General features: G+C 43.5%; 1 protein-coding gene across 1 annotated transcript; it reads left to right on the top strand.

Annotated features, from left to right (window-relative positions):
• The first annotated feature begins 190 nt into the window (after positions 1–190).
• On the top strand, positions 191–10,849 carry LOC124278601 (myeloid differentiation primary response protein MyD88-like). The gene is made up of 7 exons (XM_046714343.1): positions 191–390; positions 5,362–5,702; positions 5,873–5,923; positions 6,373–6,621; positions 8,094–8,277; positions 9,132–9,226; positions 10,034–10,849. Exons 2-7 carry the CDS (start codon positions 5,393–5,395, stop codon positions 10,189–10,191), a joined length of 1,047 nt encoding a protein of 348 aa, XP_046570299.1. The 5' UTR covers positions 191–390; positions 5,362–5,392; the 3' UTR covers positions 10,192–10,849.
• Positions 10,850–12,416: the final 1,567 nt, after the last annotated feature.

Raw genomic sequence — 12,416 nt, 5'->3', positions numbered from 1 at the left:
ACCTCAAGTGACATAGGTCTTTGTGCATCTTGTGAATATCCGGGAATGGATAAGCTGGGAAGTATTGAGGGAAGACGAGGGAAGGGTGTTATAAATAGATGTGTCGTAGAGGCTAACATGAAGGGGGGTAACTCGTGAAACCTTATCAACAGCTGTCACTGCCAACGCGATGACGAATTCAACGTGTACACCCGGAAGTGTTATTGACAATATGATTGGTCGAAACAATCGGTGTGCGTCTGCCGCAAACACGTTGTTCTGTCATGGTGGCTTGTGTATGTAGGAGCGTCCAGACTTCTCCACGTCTCTGTCAGTCTGTGTCCATCGTGTTACTCCATAAGTAGGCTGTTCCAACGCTGAGCTGATCCTGTGAAGAAAGTGGATGTCCAGGTAAGCTTGTTACAAGATGTCGGCCATTCTCCGCTGTTTGAAAGAGTTGTTTCAAAAGGGTCCGACATGACGGATCTTAAGGTACACGATATAGTTAGTTTGAACACGTGTTGGCAACCTGTTTAGTGGCATCACGCTCGGATATAAATCGGTGTGATCAGTGACGACAATAGACTTTAACACCATGTAGTCTCTGATCCACTGTACCCGCCTGCTCCGTATTGTTTACCTCCAGGAAGCTCCACACACTGCATGTATCAACCTACCAACCAATGTTTGGATGTTGTATTCATAATAGTTTTATCACACTCCGGCGCAGTGATGACTTAGCATAACATCACTGTCACAGGCTAATTTTGCATATCTCGTGACCGGACTTTTCTCTTGTTTGTAAACAAACGCGCATATTCATAATAAGAAGAGACTGGCCTTACGCAAGGTTTTCGGCGGGCTCTTCACAATGATTTACATTGTTACATAAATATTCTTCAACAACTGCGACAGTAAGGTTTATGACAGTACATATTTAGATATCAATTAAACTGGCTGCATCGTTTGCTCTCTGTTGGCTTCGATGACAGCACGTGGAGCCGTACAACCTATGAAAACAAAGGATCGAAATAGTGTTACATGTTTTAGGATATTTTCTCAGTGAAACTAAACCATTCTATCAAAGATGTTTAATTAGATGTGTAGACTCATAAAAAATAAAAGAGTTAAGAAATATGTAACATTATATTGAATTGACGGTGCAAGATGTGACGAATCGTTTCATCTTTCTGGCCTGTGGCAGAGGTACTATGCTGGCTGGCCGCATGGAACTCTGGGTAGGAGAGTGTAGTTTTATATTGTGTTGAGCGTGGAGTATGGGGTGAGACCAGGAAATATGAGTGAGAAGGAGAGCGGGACATAATTATGTGCCACGTATTTGGGACCTGGGAGGTTGTCAACTCATTGACTCCGTTTGCTGGTGTGATTGCAGCTCAGTGCCGGAATGTAGCATAAAACAAACGAATTTAAGTACATGTATAAAGTAGCTATGTCGGTGGTTTTGTTTAGTAACTATAAATTTAGCATCCATAACAACATTTAACTGGGCCTAACCCAATACGGATGAAAATATATCAATGCTTGCGATGACCATATAAAAGGGCTTTCTTTCAAATGTAAGTATTTATTTTCGTTAAACGCGTATTTCTAATATAATACACCCTCATATCGCGGGATACGGTCACTGTGATCTTCACACAACAGATGACTGACTACCATTATCTCGCGGGATACGGTCACTATGATCTCCAGAAAACAGATCACTGACTACCGTCATCTCGCGGAATACGGTTAATCTGATCGTCAGACAACAGAGGACTGACTACCATTATCTCGCGGAATACGGTTGATCTGATCTTCACCCAACAGAGGACTGACTACCATGATCTCCCGGGATACGGTTAATCTGATCGTCAGACAACAGAGGACCGACTACCATTATCTCGCGGAATACGGTTAATCTGATCTTCAGACAACAGAGGACTGACTACCGTTATCTTGAAATGAACATTCAGTCTTACAGAGGACGTGGAGGGAGGTATGTGATTTGTTAAATGGGATCAGTGCTTTGTGTCCGAAGATCACAGTGACTGTATCCCTGAGATGAGGGTGTATTTCTATTCCTTATTGTTACTACATATTTGACAAATATCCAGTCCGGGTGTATGATTGTCAGGTTCTGCGTCAAGTGTGCCATTGGCCGCTGACGTGACCGAGGTTCGGGAAGGTGATTAATCTACTTTCTCTGTAACAACTGAGTTCGATGTCATTTCCGGCCTTTTTTGTTCTTCATGGTCCCTTATAAGGCAATGGCTTCTCCCACTTTACCAATATTGGTGACTCCATTTTTACCCACAACACTCCCTGTTTACCCACAACACTGCTCACTCCATGTTTACCCACAACACTCCCTGTTTACCCACAACACTGCTCACTCCATGTTTACCTAAAACACTCCATGTTTACCCACAACACTGCTCACTTCATGTTTACCTAAAACACTCCATGTTTACCCACAACACTGCTCACTTCATGTTTACCCACAACACTGCTCACTCCATGTTTACCTAAAACACTCCATGTTTACCCACAACACTGCTCACTCCATGTTTACCTAAAACACTCCATGTTTACCCAAAACACTGCTGGGGCTGTGGGGTAGCCAAGTTGTTAAAGCGTTCGCTCGTCATGCCGAAGACCCGGATTCGACTCCCCACATGGGTACAATGTGTGTAGCCCATCTGGTGTCCCCCGCCGTGATATTGCCGGAATATTGCTAAAAGCGGCGTAAAACTAAACTCACTCACTTACAACACTGCTCATTCCATGTACCACAAATGATACATTTAGGAGTTCTAGAAGTATTGGATGATTAATGACTGATATTTTACATGATTGTAGCCCCATATATATTTCACATATTTCAAGGCATTTTATGTGATTGATTAGTAGCTTTCATTATCACGTGACCTGACTGTCATGAATGAGATGAAGGAAAGAACTTAATGCTGCCATTGTAACAAGGCTGAATATGCTTACCCTGATGTACAGGCACTGCGGTGACAACTACACCATTAGAGCTTCACCACCAGCTTCAGAAGCACCTGCTGTCATTATCACATCACATCAATGGCACAAGAACGCGTGTTTTTTTAATATTTTAATTCGGCGCATTTCAATGGAAAAGATTCTTATTCGCTGTGTGATTATGTTGACTTGTGATAGAATGGTTGACCAACGAAACGTGGCGTTACTTCTAGTTCATCAATCTACACAGTCCACAGACGTACGGCTATATTACCTGACACGGTAACCATTGCTGGAATTTTAGACCTGGTCCAGAAGTTACGATCACTTCCTAGAACAAAGTGTACTAGCCTAAATAGAAGAGATTATATGGTTCGGGGAAAACTTATATGCACTGTAGCAATGGAGCAATAATAGTATTTGTTCATTGGTTTGCATTTCTTATCATTACAATTGAGACAGTAGAAAGAAGGAAGTTCAAGACCACCAGGATCAAGTCTCCAGCAGGAACCAGGATCAAGTCTCCCACACCACCAGGATCAAGTCTCCAACAGGAACAAGGCACTTAACATCTTTGGCAGAAGTGGGGGGATCGGAAATACATTGCGTGTTGAAATTACAACCAGTCACCAACAGTAAAACACGGTTATAACGAACCAAAGGGGAAACTAATTCAGTTTGTTTTAACCGTAGGTCGACTGAAAGTGCCAGGGGCCCACCCGTCAGTTCATTATCAGCGAGCTCGTAGTTCACTGTACATTGAAGCAGTCCATCACAGTTAGCCATATAGGTTTTCTGCTGTATGTATTCAGTGGTGACAAGTTGTTGATATTTCCCAGATATTTGTGTCCAAATTGTTTGCTGAAATATCGCTGGGTTTGCTGATCTTTAAAATGGGAAAGTTTTGTTGCCTCGCTTATCTCAGTGTTATGTCATGTCACCTAGGTGTCCTCCAATACAATGGCTCTAATACCAATGTTGCTGAGGAAATCTGATGGGCCATTGAACACAAACGTTTTCCTGTTTGATAATGAACTTTAGGGGGGATATCACAATGAATGCTTATCTTATCCTGCTACAAGTTTGTCAAGGTTATATGATATTTGGTAGTTGTATATTTTGTGGCCTGACCGTAAGCGTTCAGAACCACTGTGAGTTCCGCAGCTGTGGATTTTGTTTAGTTATCCATATAATTCAACCGCCATATACCTGGAATATTGCTGAGTGCGGCGTAAAACTAAACTCACTCATATAATTCAAATGAAATGGCATAATCGTTTCTTCGTTGTTAATAGCGCAATTTTAGTCTTGGAATAACGTTAAACGAGATGAACTGTGAATCATTGTCACGATTCGTTAAAACACTTGCTGAATGACCAAACCTACGTATGTTGTCATTAGCTAGTCCAGCTGTATGACGGCGTTCTGTAAATAATCCAGTGAGTGAGTGAGTGAGTGAGTTTTTATTTAACGTCACATCGGCAAGATTGCAGCCATATCGTGACGAAAACATATTTGACATTGAAATGGAATGTATGTATATGATCAAAACCTGTCGACGAAGGACAGTAAAACAAATAGAATATCACAAATAGAATTAAAACTAGCGTGGAAAGTTAAAACTAATAGCACTATTGGGACAATACAATATAAAAACAGGTTATAGATCGCCAACAACAGAAGGTAGATCACCATACTAGGGGACCATGGTAAATAATTCAGAACAACACAGTCCTGTGACTGAGGTTACGAGTAACAGTCCACGCCGTCGGGGTACGCGATCAACGAGATTGATCGCGATCCAGAATTATATTGCAATTCTGCTGTACCTGTACAACATTAACGACAGAACCGTGGAAGCGCTATTGCTGCTTTTTGAGTTTGATGTTGACCCAGCCTATTCACTCCTCTTTCCATAATATATGAGGGCGCTGGGGTAACCTAGTGGTTAAAGCATCGTCACGCCGAAGCCCCGGGTTAGATATTCCCCACATTGGTATTCCGGTGTCCCCTGCCATGATACTGCTGGAATAAAACTCACTCCATAATATGTGTATGGCGTGTAGTTATATTTAGAAGATACCGATTTTCAAAGAATATTTTGGTCACTAAAACGAAGGATGCATGACATCATATTTCAACAGGTATTGGCAATGAGGGGCTCTGTGACGCAGAGTTGTGAGTAGTGAGTAGCCAGGAATTTCTCCCCATAGAAGAGTACATTCTTACACTTTTACTGCAAAGAGCTTCACAGTTTGACGTCATTAGAAACAACGTACATGAGTACAATGCAAACACACGGTTTAGGTAATACTGGACCACATACATTTGACATGTAAAATATTAACCCGTCAAGATGTTGAAATAATAAGGTCTACATGAATGTTTTATCAGGTAGACGGCGGTGATCAGCTACTATGAAGCTATGGAAGCGCCACCTGAGATAAACAACATGTCCATTGGGGTGCTGTCCCGAGCAACAAAATGGGAACTGTCTCTTCTATTAAATGATACATCAGAGACGCTTGTCGAAGGCCGAGTGATGGACTACCGAGGTCTGGCGGAGTTATACGGGAAAGGCTTCCAGTTCATCTCCGAGCTGGAGGAGAAGAGAGACCCAATGGCGACTCTGCTTACGTCGCTGACGGGGAAGGATGCGTTGTTGTCGATACTGTGGGAGAAGCTAGGACACCTAGGAAGGACTGACGTTCAGAGAAGATGCCGTGACCGTTTCTGTAAGTTGGGACTTTGTTTCAGATGATTAAATTTCATCCAATATGTCATATCCGTATTGCATATGTTATGTCGGATAAAACACAGAATCGTTCGTGTGATGTACACAACTATTTCAACACTGACCACCATTCTGATGACATGTTAAAGGTCTTTCCTGTTTGTCTGCCAGGTCAGGATGTGGTGGCATGGCAGCAGCGAAGGCCTAGAGACAGAGCAGAAGGTACGAGAGTTAACTGACTTCAAGACATCCTCAAAACATTTTATGTATTTGTTTCATGAAATGTCTCGAACTACAGGAGAACACCCATATCAGGGTCTTCTGATTGAAGGTTCGACACTTCCATACGACTTTCATATCTACAACGTTTGACGCACTGTAAATATTAGTTATTTCCTCGCTCAATCTCAGAATCTATTATTCTATTCTTCCTCGATCTGTCAGAAGGTCTTTATTGAACAGTTAAGGAACGGAATACAAATACAATATCCATTACAGTTATTATTCTGTAAACTGGAAGCAACAGTGATATTTAATGATAGTTACTTTCTGACTGACTTTGGATTTCATATAAATGCTTTCCATTCATTCTTCACTTCTATTCTGTGAACGTTTAGTTCTTATGTTGGTGTTCTGTAATGGTATTGTTATGACACATTTATGATTTAAAGCGGAGCAAATTAAGAATGAGAGGAAACGGAGCCAGATTCAAGCGTTCTTTAAAGACCCAGCCTTTGATCAACCCCAAGCTCTGGAGCAAAGAGAATTAACGAGTCAAGGTGGGGTGGCATCAGCCTCTTCAGGGTCAAGTCCTGTATCAAGGTCAAACGAGATGAATGCACGGTGCGCGGTGAAAAGATCTACAGTGCAGAAATCAGGCTCTAGACCAGTAAATCAGAAGATCCTCAGCACTGACGATGGTGAGTAGGCCCACTGGAGTCTTGAACTGGCATATCTGATGAAGCAAGCTGTGTTGTGTTTTTATGAACCTTTGTCATAATTGCAATGTTGTTAGAAACGCTTTTACTGATTAGAAAGTAGTTCAACCTCAATGACTTTGGCAAATGAATGTAAAATCGACTTTGGCTGTCGTTAGCAATAGTCTTTGATAATCAGTGTCAAACAATCGGTCGTTCCCACCCCTTTGGTTGAACTTCCGAACGTTGCGAGGTATGACCTTAACTTTGGATACCTGATGCCGTCAATGCCATTGCTGCGAGTGGCAGTATGTATTTGGTTGTATTGTCGTCCACGTACAGCAGCTATGAACTATAATGTTGTAGTTACCTACCTACTTGATTCTAGGAAGGCAACGCACCCACAGGAATCTTTGATTGCATTAACGAAAGAATGAAGCTGAACCTAATGGCCATTTGTTAGCAGTTTATTTCCATAAAGAGTGATGCAGACCCACTGAATAGAATATATGTTTTACAATTTTATACAACGTTTCTTAATAGCATTTAATGCTATGATATATATATTAATAGCATTGAATGTACATCAAAATTGTGTGTAAACAATTGTGAAGCAGTGAAGTATGTTTATATTAACATTTGAGTTGAAAGTATTTTGTTGAAAAACATTCATATTCTCTGTAGACTGTTGAAAGGTTATACTCGTCTCCTTTACAATTAGGTTACAATGCTTTCCTGGTATATATAATCGCGCTCAATCATAAAGCCATGTGAACTTCATGTGAACTTGTCCAGTGCAGCATTAAACATTTTTACATTTATCTCAAAGTGTTATCTTTTGTGATATCCCCAGTCCTGCATTTCTGTAACAAGTTGCGGAACTTTGCATTTTGGAAGAGACGAATACTAGGACTGATATTGCATTAATTGCACATAGGTTGCCAAATGAGTTTTGATGTCAGAATTCCGATGGCCATGGTTCAAGTCCCCAATTATTATCGTTGGTTTGTCAGCACCAAACATTTGCCGGCCACACACAAATCTTCAGGCAACATCACTTTGTACACAAGACAATTGCGTATTAACTAATGTGAACAAATCACGAGTGAAGTGAAAATACTTCTTTTGTTGACCCATGAAGATCCGGATTAGAATTATTCTTCAGTAACCCATGCTTGTCGTACGAGGCCTTTAACGTGGTCGGATGATTGGTTGACACATGTCATCGATGTTCATGATGTTGATCACTAGATTGTCTGGTCCAGACTCTGTTATTTACAGACCGCCGTCATATAGCTGGAATATTGCTGAGTGCGGTGTTAAACGAAATCGTTTTTGTGCTGCCTGTCTGGACTGGACATAGGTATCCATAGTGACAGGCATGTCCACCCACAGCGGTTATCATCAAATTACTGGTACCGTCTTCAATTCACGAGAAATGAGCTTCTTATAGAAAAATGGTGCTGTGTATTTAGACGGGACGACATGTGCTATGTACGACGCCTACATCAACTGCGCCGAGGAGGACATTGTTTTAGCGAAGAAGATGTTGTCCGTCCTTGAATCCTCCCCGTACAACCTACGGCTCTTCCTTCCTCAGCGGCAGCTGATGCCTGGTGGCTGCCAGATGGAGGACATTGCTGATGTTCTGAAGGATAGGTGAGGTGATATTCCAGTAATGGTGGGTGGTTTGGAGACAAGTGTGGTTGGGAGGGCAGATGTGACGGGATCGGCACGGGACCCGGTTGGGATTGGGGTTTTCGGAAAGCAACAACTTCCACAAAACATGCTCTACTGTAAACCCACGCACGGAAGTCAACAAAGTGGTAAATACCAATTTCACTCGAATATATAGCCCGGACAATACTGTTTTTATGAGTAGATACCCTCTCTCAAACGATCCGTGTCGACAATCTTTAGTTGATCCCTTAATGCAAAGGCGCAGGAACAAGAGGTATCATCTCTTAACGCCTTTTGCCACGAATCTTCTGTTCTCTGGGTAGCCACTGTATCATCCAGACCATTGCCTGGAGGGAGGGAGGTTGATGTGTGGTCAATGATGCTCCTGATTAGAACGACCCGGACACAGATCCCCTACCTGGGATGACACACCCATGTTGCAGCCTCAGCTGTACCTGTAACCCCATTGCCTTGTGTGTTTTTGATTATACTATCATTTATATAACGTATCTGACTGGTGTGCACTATTTCCAAATGCACAATTCAAATTATAACAGGTGAAAGTATATCAAGTGAATTAACTTTCACCATTTTCAATTTGGAATGTTTTCACATCATAATTATGCATCCTGTTTATGTTTTCAACGGACAGAACACAAAACAGTAGACTTCAACGATCCGATAGAGTATATTTAAATATTTTGAGCTAGGTGTTGCTTGGGAAGACGCCACTGGTTTCTTGTTCTCTCTCTCTTTATTATTCGTGACTGCAATATTTGTGAAGCATATAAACCCGACACGTGCCACAGATATTGATTTGTTTCTTCCGCCAGGTGTCGCCGTAAAGTCATCATCATCCTCACGAGAAACTATCTTGATTCAGAAGCATGTCACTTTGTCACCAACTTTTCCAGAGCGTTAGATCCAGGTGAGTTATTCCCGACAGGTAACTGTCCTGATGCTTAGAAGTGTATCATTCATCAGATTGCATGGGACGTTGTTGGTACCATGATACCATTCATCAGATGGCATGGGGCGTTGTTGAGTACCATGATATCATTCATTCAGATTGCATGGGACGTTGTTGGGTACCATGGTATCATTCATCAGATGGCATGGGACGAAGTTGGTACCATGGTACCATTCATCAGATGGCATGGGGCGTTGTTGGGTACCATGGAATCATTCATGAGATGGCATGGGACGTTGTTGGTAATATAATCGATAGAATAGTGCGGAATCGATATGAGTTATTATGATAATAATATAAGGGAAACCAAGTGTGGTATGTGTTTTCAGGACATGTATGTCGTGGTAGAGTTAAAAAACAGGAACCAAATACGAACAGAACACTGTGGCGGAGGATATTGATGACCGTGTCTTCTTGTTTTAACTTGTTAGTATTTCATTACGAACACAATAGTTAATTGCATTTGAATTGATAGTTAAATCATTCATTACGCCACTATGTATATCTACTTCGTTGCAAGCTCTATCACTGAAGCGTGTGTACGGAAACGGATCAGGACAGGAACGCTTCTTCTGAAATATGCTGATTATGATTCCGTCATTCATTTGTTTTGTCTGAATTGAGGAATCGAATGTTCTTCGTAACACGAGGACATCCAGTATGTCCATCGAACAGTGATGTCTCAGAACATATAGTGCGGAACTGATCATAAATGGAAGTTTTGTGTGTAGATTTAAGGATTCTATTGTTGCCATATATTTCCAGGTGCCAAACAAAAGCAGATCATCCCAATTCTATACGAAGACATCGGCGAGACGCCCCGGATGTTGACAGGGCTTCAGTTTATCTCCAAACAGAGAGACGAAAAACGAGGATGGTTCTGGTCAAGGCTGAGGGATGCCATAAACAATAACCAGGGATGATAATATTTCAGTCATATGTGTGATAATCATTTCAACAACGGGATGTATGTGACACGCATCCATGAGACATCTAATGGTAGATGCAATGTACTGGTAGTCACGATGAAGGACAAGTGAAGGCGATCCAGATGGAGGATGTGGTTTGGTCCAAAAGGAAAGGCGGTGATGATCCAGACCGTGGTTCAGTCACGTGGTACCATATTCCAGGGCGATATATATATACAATGCTTCAGTCACGGAGATCAATGTTCCAGGCACGCGTATCAATGGCACGTGTTTCGGTCTCGAAATACAGTGTAACAACGAATGTCTGCCACAGGAGAACATCATTAACAATACCAGTGATGTGACCGTTCGACTAGATATGCTATAAATGTTATATAAGAACCAACGTGTAATCCTTCGGTCGGAGCACATAGTTTTTTCTCTTGTATTCGAACGACCTCACACTGGTGTGGGCTTACCAAGTCACAAACAATGCTGCATCGACTGCTTTGTGCATGTTGAACGTCCGTGTTACATACGAAAAGGAACGCACACTTCCAGATAGTGCAGACATTCTATGTATCACGGAAGTGTTTCAAAGAAACACGGACATCAGCTAGGAAGATAAAATTGATGTTTCTTTGTTACTTTGAAAATAAAGTATTTCACATAGCTTGTTGACATTGTATGGTAATTCGGCGCTCTCGAACACCATTGCATCTTTTTCTCTACTGAACCACCACAACAACATCTACTCCCCACAACCATCACCAACAAGATCTCACCTCCCACCCTCACAACAAGATCTGCTCACCCCGTCCAATCACCCACCACATTGACAACGTACCCCTACCACCACTACAACATCCACCCCCAGGGCCCCCCACCCTACAACACCTGGGTATAGCATATCACAACATGACCCACTCCCCCACCACAACACGTACTCCCCGTCCTCCACCACTACAACATCTACCCCAGGGCCCCCTAACTCCTACAACACCTGGGTATAGCATATCACAACATGACCCACTTCCCCACCACAACACGTACTCCCCTGTCCTCCACCACTACAACATCTACCCCCAGGGCCCCCACCTTACAACACCTGGGTATAGTATATCACAACATGACCCACTCCCCACCACACAACACGTACTCCCCTGTCCTCCACCACTACAACATCTACCCCCAGGGCTCCCCCACCCTACAACACCTGGGTATAGCATATCACAACATGACCCACTTCCCCACCACATAACACGTACTCCCCTGTCCTCCACCACTACAACATCTACCCCCAGGGCCCCCACCCTACAACACCTGGGTATAGCATATCACAACATGACCCACTCCCCACCACAACACGTACTCCCCTGTCCTCCACCACTACAACATCTACCCCAGGGCCCCCACCCTACAACACCTGGGTATAGCATATCACAACATGACCCACTCCCCACCACAACACGTACTCCCCTGTCCTCCACCACTACAACATCTACCCCCAGGGCTCCCCCACCCTACAACACCTGGGTATAGCATATCACAACATGACCCACTCCCCACCACAACACGTACTCCCCTGTCCTCCACCACTACAACATCTACCCCCAGGGCCCCCACCTCTACAACACCTGGGTAGCATATCACAACATGACCCACTCCCCACCACAACACGTACTCCCCTGTCCTCCACCACTACAACATCTACCCCCCAGGGCCCCCACCCTACAACACCTGGGTATAGCATATCACAACATGACCCACTCCCCACCACAACACGTACTCCCCTGTCCCTCCACCACTACAACATCTACCCCCAGGGCCCCCCACTCCTACAACACCTGGGTATAGCATATCACAACATGACCCACTTCCCCACCACAACACGTACTCCCTGTCCTCCACCACTACAACATCTACCCCCAGGGCTCCCCACCCTACAACACCTGGGTATAGTATATCACAACATGACCCACTCCCCCACCACAACACGTACTCCCCTGTCCTCCACCACTACAACATCTACCCCCAGGGCCCCCACCCTACAACACCTGGGTATAGCATATCACAACATGACCCACTCCCCCACCACAACACGTACTCCCCTGTCCTCCACCACTACAACATCTACCCCCAGGGCCCCCACATCCCTACAACACCTGGGTATAGCATATCACAACATGACCCACTCCCCACCACAACACGTACTCCCCTGTCCTCCACCACTACAACAT

The sequence above is a fragment of the Haliotis rubra genome, unplaced genomic scaffold (assembly GCF_003918875.1).
Source record: "Haliotis rubra isolate DU_JTF1 unplaced genomic scaffold, ASM391887v1 Scf24, whole genome shotgun sequence".
NCBI lineage: Eukaryota > Metazoa > Mollusca > Gastropoda > Lepetellida > Haliotidae > Haliotis > Haliotis rubra.
This window is presented reverse-complemented; position numbering and strand designations above follow the sequence as displayed.

Excerpts from the sequence above, each read along its gene's own strand:
- LOC124278601 (XM_046714343.1), top strand. The coding sequence starts at position 5,393 with ATGGAAGCGCCACCTGAGATAAACAACATGTCCATTGGGGTGCTGTCC. Across the intron at positions 5,703-5,872 it reads AAGATGCCGTGACCGTTTCT|GTCAGGATGTGGTGGCATGG; the intron begins GTAAGTTGGGAC and ends TTTGTCTGCCAG. Across the intron at positions 5,924-6,372 it reads GCCTAGAGACAGAGCAGAAG|CGGAGCAAATTAAGAATGAG; the intron begins GTACGAGAGTTA and ends TATGATTTAAAG.